At 40.8% G+C, this 21484-nt stretch overlaps 1 protein-coding gene across 1 annotated transcript in view; it reads left to right on the top strand.

Annotated features, from left to right (window-relative positions):
• Positions 1–21484, top strand: part of LOC145343138 (uncharacterized) — a 193809-nt gene that overhangs the window by 48743 nt on the left and 123582 nt on the right. Inside the window, exon 6 of the mRNA XM_080189082.1 lies at positions 619–733. Within this exon, the coding sequence (XP_080045208.1) occupies positions 619–733 (115 nt within the window). The remainder of the gene's footprint in view (positions 1–618; positions 734–21484) is intronic.

The following is a 21484-nucleotide window of genomic DNA, read 5'->3' as shown; positions in this document are numbered from 1 at the left end:
GTGGGTCAGATGGACCAGAGGCTGTCTGCCACAGAGGTGGTGTGAAACCCATGCTGAAATTTTTTTTCCCATGTCACTGAAAAGCATTGTGAAAACTCACCATTGCAGCCAGTGTGCTGAATGCTGTTTTTCCTGCCCACCATTGCACTCTGCTAAATTTGGGAAAATTCCATCCTTAGTATTTATAATCTTAAATGTTAGTATGCTTAATTTTTTATCTGCTCTTTTTGGTTTACACTAAATACAGTAAAATATACATTTGCCTTCAAAAATAGATAACTAGGTTAGAAATTAACATGGTTCAGCCTAACTGATACAGACCTATTTGTATTTGGTTTACTTCTTAATGTGGTGTTTTGTAATAAAAATTAATATGATCACAAATAACTTAATTATTTTCTGCAGAATAGAAAACAAAATTTTGTTGAAATTTCTCATCTGATTAGATGCATGAATAAATATAAATATTTTCACATGCTGTATAGGTGAATATAATCTCATGGTGTCAAAATAATGCAGTGAATGTAAATTTTTATCATAATGCATTCATTGTAGAAATGTCCTCTAAGAGTAAGATATGTTTTCATAACAGTCTATTAATGTTTGGTCTCTCCATAGATCCTTATTAAGATTTGAAAGTCCCACATCTGAAGTACCAATTTCACGCACTGAACTGATGCAGCTTATTGGAACATGCCAAGCACTCCAACAAAGACTGCAAAAATGGCAAACGGTAGGTTGAAAGCCAAACAAGATTTGGAGTAGTGTTAATTTTTTTGTGCAATTGCACAAGTAGCAAAATAAGTGATCAACTTCAGGATAGAATCTCTGTAGTGCAGAAGGAGGCTATTCGGCCCATTGAGTCTATACCGACTCTGAAAGAGCATCTAACCCAGGCTGACACGATGCCCTATCCATGTAACCCTGCATATTACAATGGCTAATCCACCTAATTTACACATCTTTGGACACTAAGGGGAAATTTAGCATGGCCAATCCACTTAACCTGCACAGGAAATTAGAGCACTTGGAGAGGACCAACACAGACATGGGGAGAACGTATAAACTTTGCAGTCATCAAAGGACAGAATTGAACCTGAGTTCCTAGCATTGTGAGACAGTGCTAACCATTCTGCCATCCATAATTTGAAGATGACACAAAAACATGATATCAATTGTATGACTAAGTAGCTGGGCTAAGTACAGTGATGGGCTATAATGATTTCCTTATTTAATTTCCTGTGGATATTACACTTGATCATGTAATGGTCTAAATGGTAATATAAATTGATTATAACTAAAGAATGCATAATGAATAACAAAGCAAACATTAATATTATCACACATGAAAAATAACTTATCAGTAATTACGTCAGTGATGCTAAATTACAGGTGAATTGAAAGATTCTCTTCAACATGGAATGGATTGACTATTCCACTTTTCTCCTGTACGTATTATACAGTAAGGTTGAAAAATTACAATGTTATTTAAGTCAGAGATTAGTAATGAGTGACACTTTCTATTTGAGTCTCTGAATGGGTGGGATGGCAGCAGTGCTGTAGTAGTTTCTTCCCAGGAAGGTAAGTGGTTAGTCTGAACCTTGGGACATCCTAGCGAGAAAAATTGCCTGGTTGTCACATGCAGCAGCTTGGCAGGTAAGGGGGTGTGGGGGCGGCGGGGGGCGCAAAGATGCTGGGTTTGGGGGCCATAATAGATTGGAAGCTCACCAGAGGATTTTTGTGGAGTTTAGAGGAACACACTCAAAAATCTTCAAAAACTCTCTCAAAAAATTGTCTGTTGTTAGATGTTTCCAGTGATCCCTTTTAAGGATCATTAGCTAAACCTCTCAACATTAATGGAATGTGCCTTTCACATCAACCATTGTCAAGTGTCCTTTATCAGAACCCAGTTTTCTCAGAACAGGCTACACATCTGATTCAATGTTGAATACAATGAGGAGGAGAAGAGAAATTATTGTGTTCGGACAAACATTTATTCCTCAATTAACTCCACCAAAACAAAGTAACTACTGATCTAACTGTTATTTATAGGAACATGGTTTATGTAAATTGGCTGTTGCATTTGTCCAAATAACAAACAGTGATTTACATTGTAAAAGGTAATTCATTAGCTATATTATGAGAATGTGAAAGACACCATTTTTAATACAAATGCTTTCTTTTGTCTGCTGAGAGAAGGCTTAATTAAAAATATGAAAGAACAGAAAACATTTTCACTATTAGCAATAATGCTAACAATGTTGCATATCTTATAAACATTTGCACAAATGTGGTTTAATGAAGGAAAGCCAGCATAGATTTGTTAAGGAAAATTAGTGTTTAACTGATTTTGATTAGCTAAGAGATGGTCAACGAGGGTCATGCATACATGTGACAGATAAAATTTTATGTGGAGTAGTGCAAAATTATTTATTTTGTAGGAAAAATTAAGCAACATAACATAAAATAGTGTGGAATTCCAAAAGGGGTGCAGGTGCAGAGGGACCAGGAATATCTGTGTACAGGCTGTTGAATGTGGCAAGGCAAGTTGACAAAGCAGTTAATAAAGCATATGCAGTACTTGGCTTTATGAATAGGAGCATGTAGTACAAAAAGAAGGAAGTTATAAGGAAACTATATTAAACCCTGGTTCAATTTCAACTGGAGTATTGTGATCAATTCTGGCACCATATTTTAGGTAGATGTGAACGTAGTGTGGATCGATTAGAAAAACTGAGGCTGATCTCCTTGGCGAAGAGAAGATTAACAGTTGATTTGATAGAGCTTGTCCAAATCATGAGGGCCTGGACAGAGCAGAGGGGGAAAAAAATCTATTCCCATTGGAGAGAATCGGAGGACATGTTTTAATGTGATTGCAAAAGAAATAGTGTTAACACAAGGTAAAACATTACATAGTGTGTGGTTAGGACCTAGAGTATTCTGCCTGAGAGCATGGTGGAAGCAGATGTAGGTGTGTTAGAAGCAGTTCAGAGAAGGTTGACAACTGATTCCAGGGTTGGATGGGTAATCTTATGAGGAAAAGTGAGAAATTAGATTTGTAGAGTTTAGAAGAAAAGAGGTGACTTGATCGAAATCTTAAAGACCCTGAAGAATGTTAACAGAGTTGATGTGGAGAGGATGTTTCCTCTTGTAAGAGAATCTAGAATGAGGGGTTACTGTTTGAAATAAGGGGTTGTTCACTTAAGACCGAGATGAGGAGAAATGTTTTTTGTTAGGGTCGTGAGACTCTGGGACTTTCTATCTCTAAAGGCAGTAGAAGCAGAGTCTTTGAATATTTTTAAGGCAGAGCTAGATAGATTTTCGATTAGCAAGGGGTTAATGGTTATCAGTAGGCAGGAATGTGGTGTTGAATTTACAAACTGATCAGCCATGATATTGAATGGCAATAGTAGTCATGATGTGGAGATGCCGGCGTTGGACTGGCGTAAACACAGTAAGAAATCTGACAACACCAGGTTTAAGCCCAACTGATTTATTTGATAGTAAACTCACAAGCTTTCGAGGTTAACCTCTTCGTCAGGTGAATTCACCTGACGAAGAGGGAAACCTCAAAAGCTTGTGAGTTTACTGTCAAATAAATCGGTTGGACTTAAACCTGCTGTTGTCAGACTTCTTACTGAATGGCAGAGCAGATTCAAGTGGCTGAGTGGCCTACTCCTAATTTGTATGTGTATGTATCGGAAACAAAAACATTAGAGCTATGGAGAAAATATGGGCGAGTTGGTGTAGGTCAGTCTCTTTTCCAAGAGCCAGGAGGGGCTGTAACCATTCTATGATTTTGTTATAAAAATGTGGAATAAAAACATGACTTTAGCTGAGGTACAGAATCAAGTTAGCTATTTCAAAGCTAACAGACTCCAGCTTTCTCTTTTAGATTGCTTTGCTTTAATTGCCTTTTATATGAAAATTTGTCATGTGTTTGTTGGAAATCAATAATCTTGGACTTATACTTTAATGACTTAATGTTAAAGTACTTTTAGTATTAGAATTCAGCATCAGTGGGTATCCTTTTATTGAAGTGGTAGGATCTAGAGAATAGCTTAGAAATGAACTACAAGAATGAAGACTAATAATGAACATAAATGAAAAGCAAATTTTCAAAAAAAAATTCTTTGGACATGGGTATTTCTGGCAAGGTTAGCATTCCTTGCCCATTTCTTGAAGTTGGTGAATTATTGCTTTTATAAGAATACAAAAAGTAAAAGCATGGTCAAACAAATGGTGAGACTGTTGAATATGAAGATATCCATTTTTGGAGTAGAGTTAAGGAATGACAGGATTCTTTAGCATCAGTTTTGTATAGAAAACTGCAAAATGAGTGTAGAAATATGAGAGGAATGTGAAAGAGTAATTGTTTTGCTCTGGATGATACTGAAATTCTTGGAAGTTGCCACACCTGCACTCATCCATGCAAATAGGGAATCACACTCAAGTCGCGTCTTATAGATGATGATTCGGATTTGGGGAGCAGAAGATAAGGCCTTCACAATTGCACTGGAAATTGGTGGGGACAAACATTCAGAAGAACAATTTCCTCGTTTTCAAAATGGTATGGCCGAAATGCTCCCAAAAAAATTCTAAGTGTCGAATTCACCTGAAAATTGGAGTAAATCATGCCGTTTTTTTTTTCAGGGACTTCAGAGAAGAATCTTCCATATTCTGCACACTGCAGAGTGCACAAGCGTGATTTGCTTCAGAATTTATAGAGCCAAAGAGTTTTATAGAGGTTTACAGCATGGAAACAGGCCCTTTGGCCTAACTTATCCATGCTGCCCTTTTTTTTTTAAATCAGTAAGCTAATCCCAATTGCCTGCATTTCGCCCATATCCGTCTATACCCATGTAACTATCTAAATGCTTTTTAAAAGACAAAATTTGTACCCCAGGAGGCCGGCAGCTTGGCAGATGCCCCGCAGTGCTGGCCTCCTGATTAATGGCTAACTTGATAGCTGACCACCACCACTCCTTCCCCTGCCCCCCGCAACTCGCATCGCTGGCCTCACTCCCTCTCCTACAGATCCCTATGCAGAATGGCAACAGGATCCCCTGCACCCATAGGTCCATGGCAGTGCCGGGGCACAGTCTGGCACTGCCAAGGTGCCAAAGCACAGGTGACACCACCCCACCAGTGCCCAACCCTGTTGGAGGTGTTGATTGCTCTTCCCTTCAGTCCAGTGGCATTCGGCCACCAGGCCTCTGAAAGTGGGGAGCTATAGTAATCCTTGTTGGAATGAACCATTCTGGCTGAGGGGTAGGTGCTAGCCGGCATGGAGACTTTAGTCCAGGGCTGGCTAATCACATTTAAATATATATGGTAATTAGTATTATCATAATTTATGCACCTTCCCACTGATTTCTGGTGGGATTGTGAAGGCCTTTATCTCCTCACCAAATCCGAACCATCATCTACAAGACGCGACTCAGGAGTGTGATTCCCTACTTGCATGGATGAGTGCAGGTGCAGCAACTTCCAAGAGTTTCAGTATCATCCAGGGCAAAACAATCTACCTGTTGACAACCTTGAACTTTCACTTCCTCCACTATTGATACATAGTGGCAGCAATGCCTTCCATTGGATGAATTGCAACAACTTGCCAAGTTTCTTTCAGCAGTGACTTCAAAACTTGCAAACTCTTATCACCTAAAAAGAAACATGGAAGCTGACACATGGGAGCATCATCACCCACAAGTTCCATGTTGTCAGGCACCATTCTGAGCTGGAACTATATTGCCACTGCTTCACTGTTGCTAGGTGAAGATCCTCGATGTTCCAATGCAGCACTGCTTTCAGCAGTTTAAGAAGATAGCTCCCTAATAGCTTTTAAGGGTTTTTAGCAATGGAAAATAAATGCTGACCTGTTTGTGGCACCCACAATCTATGAATAAGTAAAAAAGCTGCAGATAGGATACTACCCTGAGAAACTCTTGTAGTGACAGCAATCAGAATGATTTTCTTGGTAGCATAGTGGACAGTGAAGAAGATTATGTAGGATTGCAACGGGATCTTGATCAATTGGGCCAGTGAGCTGTTGAATAGCAGATGGAGTTTAATTTAGATAAATGCGAGATAATACATACAAAGGGACTGAGGGGTACAAGTTCATAGCTCCTTGAAAGTGGAATCACAGGTGGATAGAGTGGTAAAGAAGGCATTTTGTATGCTTGGTTTCATTGGTCAGAACATTGAATACAGGAGTTGGGACATCTTGTTGAAGTTGTACAAGATGTTGGTAAGGCCACGCTTGGAGTACTGTATACAGTTATGGTCACCCTATTATAGAAAGGATGTGATTAAACTAGAAAGAGTGCAGAAAAGATTTGAGGATGCTACTGGGACTTGAGGGTTTGAGTTATAAGGAGAGGCTGGATAGAGTGGGACTCTTTTCCCTGGAGTGTTGGGGACTTGGGGGTGATCTTGTAGAAGTCAAGAAAATAATGAAGGACATAGATCAGATAGTCAACATCTTTTCCCAGAGATAGGGGAATCTAAAACTAGAGGGCATAGATTTAAGATGAGAGGGGAGAGATACAAAAGATTCCACAGGGGCAATTTTTTCACACAGGGTGGTGTGCATCTCGAACAAGCTGCCAGAGGTCGTAGTTGAGATGGGTACAATTTTGTCTTTTAATAAGCATTTAGACAGTTACATGGGTAAGATGGGTATAGCAGGCAACTGGGTCTAGCTTAGTGGTTTTAAAAAAAGGGTGGCATAGACAAGTTGGACCAAAGGGCCTGTTTCCATGCTGTAAACCTTTATGACTAATTAGTGGAGAGCTTTCCTGCTGATTTCTAGTAACTTCAATTTTGCTAGGTCTCTGTCATAACAGTCAGTCAACTGATGCCATGATGTCAAGATGAGTCACTTTTACCTTACCTCAGCTTCTTAATCTTGATTACATTCAATGGACTCAAATAACCAGCAGGGTGGGTGCTGCACACTGACTTGCTGTGTTGCCATAAAAGTGCTGTAGGGCTAATTAAAGAAGGTGGAATGGGACAGAGGTGATACCTTTTGTAGCAGCTGGTCAATCCAATTGGCTGTCAGCTCTAACAGCCCCAGCAGCAGCCACTGAAACTTTCTTGGTATGCCACAGGAATCAGCACTGGGAGCCTCAACTTTTACAATTAATATAAATGTTTTGGATGAGAGGACTGATGGTATGGTTGCTGAATTTACTGATGCCACAAAGATGAGTAGGGAAATAAGTTGTAAAGTGGACATAAGGAGGCTACGAAGGAATGTAGATTGGGTAAGTGAGTGGGCAAAGGTCTGACCGATGGAGTATAATATGGAAAAATGTGAAATTATCTATTTCAGTGGGAAGAATAAAAGAGCAGCATATCTAAATGATGAGAGATTGCAGAGTTTTGAGAAGGAGGAGCATATAGATGTCCTTGTGCATGAATGGCAAAAGTACAGCAAGTAATTAAGAAAGTTAATAAAACATTGTTTCTTTGCGAGAGGAATTGAATACAGAAGATAAAAGGTTATGCTTAAGTTACACAGGGCATTGATGAGATCACATCTGAACTGCTGTAAACAATTCTGGTCTCCTTATTTAAGGAAGGATGTAAATGTGTTGGAAACAGTTCAGAGAAGGTTTACGAGACTAAGGTCTAGAATGGGTGAATTATCTTGTGAAGATGGGTTGGACAGATTAGGTGTGTAGCCACTAAAATTTAGAAGAGTAAGAAGTGACTTGAATGAAACAGATAAGATCTTGGGTCTTGACAGTGGTGATATGGAAAGGAGGTTTCCTTGCGTGGGAGAACCTAGAACTAGGAGTGACCGTTCAAAAATGAGTTGCCTATTTAAGACAAAGATAAAAATAATTCTTTTTCTCTTGAGGAAGAAACTACCTACGTAGTCTGCTTTGTTCAAATTTATGCCCTACTCTAGTACTTAAATGAATCGCTCTCAAAATCAATTCAAAATTCTATCCTATTGTGATTTAGTTTTCCTTGAGGCTCCTTTACTATAAGGCTCTTTTTCATCTCCTCCTCAACTGATCTAAAAAACTATCTGTGTACATTCTTATATGTATTCCTTTAACTTGTCCTCACTGTTATTGCAGATCTGACTTCCCCAGTTTATACAAAGGTAAAAGTCTTCCATAATTGCATTATGCTTGTTATGTGCACCTTTTTAATTTTCAGATTTATAGGCTGACATTGCAACTACTTTTATAATAAGAACATAAGAAATAGGAGCAGGAGTAGGCCATCTAGCCCTTCGAGCCTGCCCTGCCATTCAATAAGATCATGGCTGATCTGTCGTGGCTCAGTTCCACATTCCCGCCCTCTCCCCACAACCCTTAATCCCCTCTCTTATCAAAAACCCATCAACCCACGTCTTAAAAATATTTAGCGAGGCAGCCTCCACCACTTCAACGGGCAGAGAATTCCAGAGATTCACCACCCTTTGAGTGAAGAAGTTCCTCCTCAACTCCGTTCTAAACCGCCCCCCCTTATCTTGAGGCTGTGCCCCCTAGTCCTCCTGTCCTTTCTGAGCAGGAAGAGTCTCTCCACCTCTATCCTATCCATCCCATTCATCATCATCATATGTCTCAATGAGATCTCCCCTCATTCTTCTAAACTCTAACGAGTACAAGCCTAGTTTATTCAGCCTCTCCTCATAGCTCAACCCCCTCAACTCCGGTATCAGCCTAGTAAACCTCCTCTGCACTCCCTCCAATGCCAAAATATCTTTGCGCAGATGCGGCGCCCAAAACTGCACACAGTACTCCAGCTGCGGCCTCACCAATGCCCTATACAGCTGCAGCAAGACCTCCCTACTTTTATATTCAATCCCCCTCGCTATGAAGGCCAGCATCCCATTAGCCTTCCTGACCACCTGCTGCACCTGCAGGCTGGTGAGGCATATAAACTATTCCCACCAGTATTTTTGTTGTTTTTATTTAGCTCCTCTGAAACTGATTCTGCCTCTTGATGGTCTGAGCTAAGATCCTTTCTCTACTAAACAGACCATCACATCTTCTACGAACCAAAGTGTCCCCTACTTACCCATAATCTTATTCAATTATACCACAAATTCAGTAGGAAGAAGAATGTGTTCTGTCAGTGTATCAGACTGTGCCTCAATATATACTACTAAACAAGCCTGTGCACCGTGCTCAGGAGAAACTGTGTATTTAAATGAAACTTTACTAAATTAACAGATGTTTCTCCTTTCTGACCCTCAACATTACATTAACCATATTTTCATGCCCAGTACAGAGATCATATTTCTAACTTTAAGATACATGCTTTGTTCAAAGTGGACTTCTTGAAATCAATTTTTAAAAGTGGACAACGTGCTGCCTGATGACCACCATAGATTAAGTGACATTTTATGATTTTTGCTCAAAGAATTTCTCAGGTCTCTGGAAAGTTCTTAAAATGTAAATAACCTGAGGTGAGCCCTCCTTGTAAAGACATTAAAAATGTGAAAGCATTTGTGAATTTACACCTACTACTGATTGGCTATTTATGGAAATGCAAAATGGTCCCCTAGATTCTGCCGGCTTGGCACTTAATCAAGAGAGGTGTGAAGAACTCGGTGTATTACAAGCAGGTGGTGTGGGCACAAGCAAGAGGGAAAAAAATATTTGACGTCATCATCATCATCAACCTGCCTGCTAGAGACCCATGACAGTATCTGTAGAAGTGACCACTGCAAAATCTTTGTGGAGGCAAAGTCCCCTGTACACATTGAGCATACTGTCCATCATCTTGTGTGGCACTGCCACCATGCTAAATGAGAGAGATTGTGAACAGATGTAGTGACTCAAAAATGGGCAACCCTGATGCGCTGTAAGCCATCAGTAGCAGCAGAATTGTTCTCAACCATTGTAACCACATGGTTCAGTATATCCACCACCAAGCCAAGGGATCAAGTCTGGTTCAATAAAAAGTGCAGGAGGACATTCCAGGAGCAACACCAGGCATACCTAAAAATGAGATGTCAACCTGGTGAAGCTACAGCTTAGAACTACTTGTGTGCCAAACAGCATAAGCGGTATGTAATAGGTAGAGCCAGGCAATTCCACAACCAGTGGATCAAATTTGAACTCTGCTATTATGGATACCGTTGATGTTATATGTGAGTGTGTTCCAACATGAAACACTGGTTCATTGAGGTGTACATTTGTCTGGATTAATGTGAGGAGCCACTTTTAACCCAGTGAGAAAACAATCCAGTCCTTCTATGAACAATTAAGAGAGAATATTTATTAAAGTTAAAGAAAAGGAAAATGCACAATAAGAAATACTATGATACACTGTCAAACTTAAGTACATGAATGATGAAACACACACTGTTTGTCTGCAATTACCTCTCATTCCCAAACTATAAGCATGTTTCTGAACTCATTCGGCACACCCTCAAACAACAACCAATTTTGTAACTCTAAGCCAAATCCAGCTCATTGTTACCACACAATATAGCTTAGATGGCCAGGTTTGGGAAACCATCTCTTGTTGGTTCAGCAAAGGTACAAAACTGCGCCTTGTAGAGGAGAATATCTGCAACCTGCTGTGGGTCTAAATGTTAGATGGAACAGGCCACTCGGGCTGTTGAATGTAAATATCTTCTAAGACTGTTGGATGTACTGGCCTGCTTTTCTGGGGGCACTGGCAATTATACCATTTAGCCTCTTTGATGTTTAATTTTGTGGATTTGGCTTCTGCATCTCTTGAATTCCTTGATTTGAGAAGTTTGCATGTGTAAATCTTCACTCAGTTGTCTAGGTAAACTGTTTTGACTAATAGGACAATTTACACCTTATGCTGTCTAGATGCCTGCTAATCTTGTTACTGGACAAATTGCATCTCGTTGAGCGTTAGATACAGCTGTGTTAAATAGATTTCGACCTGTTTCTGGGCAAATCATATCCCATGTACCTTTTTAAATTCTTGTTACTGCTGTTGCTAGGCAGATCCCTGACTCTCCAGCTGTTGAGTGGTTGTGGACAATTAAATAACTCTTATTGAAGGAGAAGGCTCCACAGTTCAATTCACTCTGCATGATATCAAGAAACTGCTAAAGACGTTGGATATTACAAAGACTATGGGCTTTGACAATATTGCAGCAATAGTACTGAAGTCTTGTGCTCCAGAACTTGCAACGTCTGTAGCCAAGCTGTTCCAGTACAGCTACAGCATTGACATGTACCTGGAAATGTGGGAAACTAACCCTGTATGTCCTGTACACTAGATACAGGACACATCCAACTTGACCATTACTACCCATTTATTCTATTCTTCATCAGTGAAGTGAGGAAAGGGGTGATCAATAGGACTTTCTCAACAATAACCTGCTGACTGATGCTCAGTTAGGATTCTGTCAGGAACATTCAGATCCTGATCACATAAAAGCCTTGATTCAAACATGGACAAAAGAGTTGAATTTCAGAGATGAAGTGAGAGTGATTGCCCTTGACATCAAAGAAGCATTTGATCGATTGTGACATCAAGCAAAACTGGAGTCAGTGGGACTCAGATAAAGCCTCTGCTGATTGGAGTCATACCTGCTACAAAGGAAAGTGGTTGGAGATCAGTCATCTCAGCTCCAGGACATCATTGTTGGAATTCTTCAAGGTACTGCCCTCGGTCTATCAACGTGTTTTATCAATGACCTTCCTTCCATCATAGGATCAGAAGTGGGGGTGTACACTAATGACTGCACAATGTTTGGCATCATTTGCAACTCCTCAGATCCTCAAACAGTTCATGTTCAAACGTAGCAAGACAATAACCAGGCTTGGGCTGACAAATAACTTTCGCACCAGACAAGTGACCATCTTCAACAAGACAGCATCTAACCATTGCTCCTTGGCATTCAACAGCATATACATTGCTTATTCGCCCACTATCAACATCCTCGGAGTTGCCATTGAACAGAAACTGAACAGGATTAGCCATATAAATACCATGGCCACGAGCAGGTCAGAGGCTAGGAATCCTATGGTAAGTTACTCACTTAACTTGCAAAAGCTTGTCCACCATCTACAGGGTATAATCAGGAATGTGACGGAATATTCTCCTCTAGCCTGAATGAGTGCAGCTCCAATGACTCTAAGGAAGCTCAGCACTATCCTGGACAAAGCAGATTGTTTGAATGTGATCCCTTCCACAAACATTCATTGCCCCCACCACTGATGAACAGTGTGCCCCATCTAAAATGCATTGCAGGACTTCACCAATGCTCCCTTGAGCATCTTCCAATCACAACTACCACCATCTAGAAAGACAAGCACAGCAGATACCTGGGAAAACCAGCACCTGAAGGTTCTCCTTCAAGTCACTCATGGTCCTGACTTGAAAATATATTACCATTTCTTCACCATCGCAGAATCAAAACCCTGGAACACCATCTCTAACAGCACATTGGGTGCGCCTACATCACATGGACTTAGATCACCACGACCTTCTGAAGGGCATCTTGATATGGGCATTCAATGCTGGCCAAGCCAGCGATGTCCTCATCCTTAAAAATGGATTAGAGAAAAGATATGCTGTCTCTAAGCAAACAAGACAAGAGCATCATTCCTTTAACAAAAGAAATAAAATTCTGCCAGAACAACCTATCAAACCAGTCAGTTAGAGTGTGGAGGTAATTTATCTTTACATGCAAAGACATGTCTCTATGGAAACTCAGTGGCTTCCAACTTCCATTCATCCAAGGAACTTTGAGAGGGAATACATCCGGACCTTGAAGGTATGTAGCTTAAAAATGAAACGTGTGACTTGCTTGACATGCAGTATTTCTGTGAATAATCTAAATGCATGCCTTCTCTCCAAAATTCATCTTTTCATGTATGTGTGTTTCTGTGCGCATGAGGAAGTGAGGTTTTTTTTTTGTTGGACTTACATTTTGGGATGTTATGTGAGTGAACATTATCTTTTCTTCTGAAATGAACTTGTGCAAAAATCTGCTATTCTATTTCTAAAAGTCACAACAGTAAAAGGGTTGTAAAACTTTCCAAAATGTTTTTCTTGTTGCTGATAGCCAAGAAGTGAGGGGGATTGGGAAACATGATCTCTCTATCTCTCTTACACTTGTAATGATATTATTAGCCATATTATATGGCTATTTTGCTAACTTAGGTTTTTGAGACTGGACTTGTATCCCTAGCATTAGTCTGATCAGTGAAAATCAGATACTGGCTGTAAAGTTGCCTATCTAATGGGCTGCAAAGTATCAATACTCCTCTCTCAACTATTTCATACCTTCATCTCAGATTGGCTATTAAACAAACCTATATTTTAAAAAAAATCACCAGGTTGACAGCCACATGGACTGTTAGAATTAAATGGCTTCACCCTTTCTGAAAAGTCCATTAACTGTTACAATCACATAGATGATACAAAATATATATTTGGTCAGAGCACTCGATGCTGTTGGACAGAATGGTATTCTTAGCACTACACTTGCTAGGCATTAGCATTTTTATCTATAATTTCTTCTACTGGATTAACCTATAAATATGAATCTAACTTCTATATATGAGACTATAACGCATATTCTTTGCAGCTCACATAACAAATAGCAAGCAGATTCCAAATTTAAACCTTTTGGGTGCTGTGATCAGCAAGAAAAATAAAATTAATAATTGCTGGAACATAAGAACATAACATAAGAACATAAGAAATAGGAGCAGGAGTAGGCCATCTAGCCCTTCGAGCCTGCCCGCCATTCAATAAGATCATGGCTGATCTGTCCTGGCTCAGTTCCACATTCCCGCCCTCTCCCCATAACCCCTTAATTCCTCCCCCCCTTATCAAAAACCCATCAACCCGCATCTTAAAAATATTTAGCGAGGTAGCCTCCACCACTTCAACGGGCAGAGAATTCCAGAGATTCACCACCCTTTGAGTGAAAAAGTTCCTCCTCAACTCCGTTCTAAACTGCCCCCCCTTTTATCTTGAGGCTGTGCCCCCTAGTCCTATTATCCTTTCTGAGCGGGAAGAGTCTCTCCACCTCTATCCTATCCATCCCATTCATCCATCTTATACATCTCAATGAGATCTCCCCTCATTCTTCTAAACTCTAACGAGTACAAGCCTAGTTTATTCAGCCTCTCCTCATAGCTCAACCCCCTCAACTCCGGCATCAGCCTAGTAAACCTTCTCTGCACTCCCTCCAAGGCCAAAATATCCTTGCGTAAGTACGGTGCCCAAAACTGCACACAGTACTCCAGCTGCGGCCTCACCAATGCCCTATACAGCTGCAGCAAGACCTCCCTACTTTTATATTCAATCCCCCTCGCTATGAAGGCCAGCATCCCATTCGCCTTCCTGATCACCTGCTGCACCTGCAAGCTGGGTTTTTGCGACTCATGCACAAGGACCCCAAGGTCCCTCTGCACCGTCGCCTGCTGCAGTTTTTCGCCACATAAGTGATAATCCTTCCTACCAAAGTGGACCACCTTGCACTTGCCAACATTTAAATTCCATTTGCCATTTCCTGGCCCATTCGCCCAGCCTATCTAGATCCTTCTGTAGACTCTCCACACCCTCCGCACAATTTGCCTTTCCTCCAATCTTGGTGTCATCAGCAAATTTCGACACCCTACACTCGGTTCCCTCCTCCAGATCATCTGTATAAATGGTAAATAGCTGAGGCCCCAGCACCGACCCCTGAGGCACTCCACTAGTCACCATCCGCCAATCCGAATAGCACCCATTGACCCCCACTCTCTGCCTCCTATTTGACAACCAATCCTCTATCCACGCTAACACCCTACCCCCAACTCCCTGTCCCCTGACCTTCTGCAATAACCTCCTGTGAGGTACCTTGTCAAACGCCTTCTGAAAATCCAGAAAGACCACATCCACCGTCTCTCCTCTATCCACCGCCCCAGACACATCCTCATAGAACTCCAGTAAATTTGTCAGACACGACTTCCCTTTAACGAAACCGTGCTGCGTGTGCTCTATCAAGCAATTCCTCTCAGGATGCCTCGCTATTTCCTCCTTGATGACGGATTCTAACATTTTACCTACAACAGATGTTAAACTAACCGGCCTATAGTTCCCTGCCTTTTGCCTGGTACCCTTCTTAAACAACGGCGTAACATTAGCCGCTTTCCAATCTTCCGGCACTTCCCCGGAATCCAGCGACGTCTGGAAATGTTCAATCATACAAATGTTCAATCGCAATGGTGAGTAAGCAATCCAATACTGATGGCATTGTCCCAGGAACCTGGAAACAATAGAAGAAATTTAATGTCACCAGAACTACTAAAGTAAAATTTCCTTCCATGCTGCGTAAGATAAAGGTGCACGGTGTTATGGATAATGTATTAGCATGGATAGAGGATTGGCTAACTAACAGAAAGCAAAGAATGGGGGTAAGTGGGTGTTTTTCTGGTTGGCAATCAGTGACTAGTGGTGTGCCTCAGGGATCAGTGTTGGGACTGCAATTGTTTGATTTATATAGATAATTTGGAGTTGGGGACCAAGCGTAGTGTGTCAAAATTCGCAGATGACACTAAGGAGGATGGCAGAGCAAAATGTGCAGAGGATGCTGAAAGTCTGCAAAGGGATATAGATGGCCTAAGTGAGTGGGCAAGGGTCTGGGAGATGGAGAACAATGTTGGTAAATGTGAGGTAATCCATTTTGGTAGGAATAACAACAAAATGGACTATTATTTAAATGGTAAAAAAGTGCAGCATGCCGTTGTGCAGAGGGACCTGGGTGACCTTGTGCATGAATCACAAAAAGTTGGCTTGCAAGTGCAGCAGGTAATGAAGAACGCACATGGAATGTTGTCCTTCATTGCTAGAGGGATGGAGTTTAAAAACAGAGGTTATGTTGCAGCTGTGTAATGGGCTGGTCAGGCCAACTGAGAGTACTGTGTACAGTTTTAGTCTTATTTGAGAAAGGATATTTTGACACTGGAGGGGTTGCAGAGGAGATTTACTTAGTTGATTCCAGAGTTGAGAGGGTTGGCTTATGAAGCGAGACTGAGTAGACTTTTTAGAATTCAGAAGAATGAGGGGGGATCTTATAGAAACATGGAGCATTATGAAGGGAATAGGTAAGACAGAAGCAGGGAAATTATTTCCACTGGCAGGTGAAACTAGAACGAGAGGGCATGGCCTCAAAATAAAGGGGAGCAGGTTTACAACTGAGTTGAGGAGGGACTTCTTCACCCAAAGGGTTGTGAATCTCTGAAATTCCCTGACCAGTGAAGCAGTTGAGGCTATCTCATTTAATTTTTCTAAGGCAAGGATAGATAATTTTTTGAATAGTAAAGGAATTATGTGTTATGGTGAGCTGAGTCCACAAAAAGATCAACCATAATCTTACTGAATGATGGAGCAGGCTCAAAGGGCCAGATGGCCTACTCCTGCTCTTAGTTCTTATGTTCTTAAACTGTTTTACTTTCTGTAAGGCACTGAAGCACCCTATTTTGCCTCTTCCAACCCCCACATCCCATGCATTTCATTCAATTATAATGGCTCACAGCAAATGAGAGAACAATAATAGGATGAGATCCTGTCACCATGGAAATTTTTGACACCAGTGGAAAATACAACCATTGACAACATTGTCATAGAGAATGCAGCATTAGAGATAGCCAAGCTAAAGACATATACAACTGCATGTTTGGATAATTGCCCTTTTTCTCTTTCCTCTTCCCACTTAACATACTTGCATTCTTGGCATGACAACCTGGTACATTTTGTGCAATTCATCTGTTACAGCTTATTTGTAACACCATACTAGCCTTTCTTTCTCCATGTTTTTCTAAACCCTTCAGAAAATATGGGTTCTGCAAGCATTGATGGGATGAGCCCTGCTGAAGGGGAATCATCACATGTTCTCAGTCTTTTAGGCACAAAACACAAATCCTGCTTGATGCTGATTATTGGCCTAGTGAGGTCTGTGCTGAGTGATTCATTGAGTCCAAGGAAGACTGGTTTGCATGCTAACTCTGAAGAAGACAGACCTTCAGGCTTTAGGGTCTTGTCTTTAAAATAAAGATTCTTTCTACGCATGAGCAATTGCTGAATTGACTGCTTGCTGGGAACATTTCATGAAAATTTGGGAACACATCATTCAAACAATTGTCAAATTTTTTTGAATGGAAATTTATTTAAATATTATAACCACTAATCTTCCTCTTCAGATCAGAATACTTTGCCAACTCAAATTCACCATGGTTAAATTGGAAGTTGGTGAGTATTCAGCTGGCTGAGATTGGGATTCACATTTTTACCAACTTAAACACTTCTGACCTGATACCATCCATTGTGAGTGGATTAAAATTACTCAATGTTTCAGGTTAGTTTTTAATTTGATCCTTTTCAAACACAGGCTGTGCACTTTGATATTTCTGTTTTAGACATGATCTTCCTTCTATCATAAGGTCAAAAGTGGAGATATCCAGTATTTAGATTTGGGCTGACCAGTGACAAGTAACAGTAGTGCCACACAAATGCCAAGCAATGACCATCTCCAACTTGAGCAGACCTGACCATTGCCCCTTCAGTGATATTATCGTCACTCAGTCCTCCAATATCAACATCCTGGGCCTGACATTGACCAGAAGATGAACTAGACCAGCCCTACAAATATTGTGGTTACCAGAACAGATCAAAGGCTAAGAATCCTGCAGTGAGGAACTCACCTCCTGACTGCCCAAAGCCTGTTCAACATCTACAAGGCACAAGTCGGGAGTGTAATGGAATATTTTCCACTTGCCTGGATGAGTGCAGCTCTAACACTCAAGAAACTTGACACCATTAGGACAAAGCAGCTTGCTTGATTGCCAGCCCTTCCACAAACATTCAATCCCACTACCATTGGGCAGTGGCAACCTTATGTACCATTTACAAGATGCACTGCAGGAACTCAGTAAGGTTCTTTATGCAGCACCATTGATCACTACCGATTTGAGAAGGACAAGAGCAACAGAAACATGGGATCACTATCACCTGGAAGTCCCTTTCATCATCCTGACTTGGAATTTTATCACTATTTCTCCACTCTGGCCTGGTCAAAATCCTGGAATTCCCTGTCTGATAGCACTGAGTTTATCCTACACCTCAGGGACTGCAGTGGTTCAAGAAGGCAGTTCACCACCATCTTCTGAAGGGCATCTAGAGATGCGCAATAACTGTTGGCCTAGCCAGTGATGCCTTCATTCCATAATTTATTCTAAAAAATCATTGTTATGGTCCACATCAGTGGTCTCCAACCTTTTTTAGGCACAAGATCACTTTTAGTATCAAATTGCAGCAGGAAATCTGCTCTTAAAGAATCAACTTTGCTAAGATCCCCCCCATAATGTAACAATCTTTGGATAACAATTCTGTCTTCTAGATATTGCTAAAGCTCTTGATGGCTATCATAATTTCATCTTTGTTTTTAAGGTCTTTGAACAAGGTGTTGGCAGCAACCACTGTAGCCTCCTTGACAACTTCACCTTTGGTAAATGGTTTCTTATATTTTGCCAGCAGATGAGTAATACAAAATAACTCTGCTTTGCTATGTCTTTGGCCACAGATTTTGAAAAGTGACTGTTGAGCTTGCATCATTCCCTTTAACTCCCCAGCTTTTTTTGTCTGACCGCGCTGTTTAAATAGAAATTTTCTTGACATTTTGTATGCATTGTCTTGTGGTACTGTTCCAAATGATTTCTTTTACTCAATACTGCATTCTGTTGACAAATGAGACAAATGCCTTTGACATTCATAAAAAGCAATTCACTTTCCCATTCCTGGTGGAAATGATAGGTTTTTGCCCTAGGTCCCTAGCTCCTCGTTCATCGTTTTGTCGTCTTCCATGTTTTTGCACCTGTAATTCGACCGTCACTAAGCTGATTCACTCATCATGTGGAGCCGGAGTCCTACTCATTTTTGGCAGCTGTTTAGTGGCCAATGAACTGATTTGCTCATCACAAGAAGTGAGTCCTGCGTATTTTTGACTGTATTTTGGCCGCCATTCATCATCACGAGAAGCTCGTTTTCAGCAGCGTGTTGGCAGCCAATGACGATTGACTTTTTGAGACCCCAGGATCGACCTATCACTCATGATCAACTATTTGGAGGCCACTGGTCTATATTATGTGCACAATTTGCATAATCACTCCTCATAATACAATCCCTCTATCCCTTCAGTCATTCACGTTGCCCTTTTATCCTCTGGTGACCAGAAATGTGATTTTTCTAACCATGTTCACAATAATGAGTTGCTGAGTTGTTGGAATACCTCACATTTGACTCAACATTGATCATTTAATACATCTGAAAAAAATTTTTGTTTATTTGCTACCACAGTTGTGTCCCATAGATCTTTTTCATGTTTCATAAACATTATATTCTTTCATCGTAACTTAGTTCCCACCAAGAGGCCAGGATTTTCCACTTCTGTTAAGGTGGGCAGGTTTGGCAATGGGAGAAAACGGGAGAAAACACTGCAAGAACTGCAAAGTCACGTTTTACATTGGCATGAATGTAGGACATTATTGTCCCCTCCCCTCATAATCAATGGGCCACATTTCCTGATGTTCAATGTCAGTAACATAATTATGATAAATTAACAGCATTATTAGGCCTGAATGCCTGAATCATCATCTTCGTTAACAAGTCCATCCACAGTGGCGCAATAGCAGAATGGTGTGATGCCCTACTGGTCTCCAAAGACATGCACCTGATGAGCAGACTTCCCAGGAGTGCTCAGGTGAGTGCAGAGCTTGGCAGGGGCTTGGGGGGGGGGGGGGGGGGGGGGAAGGTGAGATGGGGGGCAGGAGGAGAATCATGCCCTGGTTGTGTTGATGCCCAGGCTGTGCCCTGGCACTACACTTGTCTCATTTGGCACTACCTGGGAATTGCCCTGGCAGTGCCTACTTGATGCCTGGGGTCTGCTAGATACCTGTCAGTGGGTGCATCTGAATGAACTGGTTTGCTTGTTTTAAAAATTGCACTCCAGAGCATTTAGTGTCTAAGGTGATGACAGGGCAGGCAGATCAGATGCGCCCATCAGCAATGCATTGTGGGACCTCTGACTTGAGGTTTTTTCTTGAAAGTTTTGCACTACATGGTGGACAAAGCCACCATAGCTGTTGCTTTTACTGTCTGACATTGACATTTGCTGATATCGAGGAAGATCCCAGCCAGAAATTCTGTCCGTAGGTGGAACATAATTCATTCTCCTACACTGAATTCCACCAGCCTTCTGTTTTCCCTGTTCTCGAGTATGTACAATTCTTCCGTAACTTATGCTGTATGGCTTAATAGTCTGTCACCTTCATTAGCTATGTATCACATGCACATTTAGCCATCTGCACTTGTGAATCCTAAATCTAAATGATTTATATTGAATGCAAAAATCACAAAACAAACTCCTGCAGTATCCTAGGGAAGATTTTCCCTTGTTGATGGCAGATACTGCAACTTCACCATCTTAGTTCTACTGCTTGTCCAATTACAGCTCTATAATAAAATGTTTCCATTGATTTACACTTTGTATTTTTCCAGTTCTACCCTTTTCAGAGGAACTAAAATAGCCTTTATTGAATATTATGGCACAATATCTGTTGCCATACACCATCAGACTCCTTTGCTACATTTTCAAAAATATTAATAAATTAAATAGGTGAAACTACCACTTTGATTTAAACTATTATGTCCAGTGTACCATAATTTATCAACAAATCTCTGTGGTCTCTTATTAAACAACTTTTGCTTTTAAATGCAAAGAATAATCCAATTGGATTAGAACTAATAATATGTAGATTTAACTTGTTGCTTTTGCATTGTTTAATGTAGTCTTGTTTGCATTGTTGCATTGTATTCTTTACTATTTACTACACTTCCACTAGATGGCTACAGAGACCTCATTTCTTTGTGTAGCTCAACATTCTCGAAGGATGTGGCTAGAATGTTAATAACTTCGGAATAAATGTTAACCATGATTTCTTTGAAAAAATGTTCTTTGGAACATACTTATTGTAAACTGCTCTATTTTCACATTTCTGTATTGTATATTAAGTATGTACATTGTATATTAATTTACAAAGTAACAGGGGGTTGAATTTTCCCCCAAAATTTACAAATATCATATCAGTGAGGAAAACTGGAGTTTTCTGCACTGGCCTCTTTGGCATGCTCTACTTCACAATCTTTCAATGCTTAGTGCAATGAAAGAACTTCCACGCAAATCAACCTGGTTTGGAGGATTCAGCCATGTGAGTTTTCTGAAGTGGCCACAGCTATACACTGTTAACAAGGGGAGCTGCATTTAAACTCAGTCACACCAAGAAGTTGTTCCCTTGTAGACCAGCTTCACGGTTTTTGGAAGGGGAGTTGGGATGGCTGCAGGATGCCGTGGAGGAGAGGAAGGCCAACCTCTTTCCCCCAAGACGATTGTTAACCAGCGTTTGGGCCAGCAATGTGGCCTGAGAAGCAGTGGCAGCAGTTGTCACTTAAACACTGGATGATCCAGGATGCC

This window comes from Carcharhinus amblyrhynchos, chromosome 5 (genome assembly GCF_965287045.1).
Source record: "Carcharhinus amblyrhynchos chromosome 5, sCarAmb.v2.hapA, whole genome shotgun sequence".
Classification (NCBI taxonomy): Eukaryota; Metazoa; Chordata; class Chondrichthyes; order Carcharhiniformes; family Carcharhinidae; genus Carcharhinus; species Carcharhinus amblyrhynchos.
Note: the sequence above shows the minus strand (reverse complement) of the source record. Positions and strands in the feature narration are given on the sequence as shown.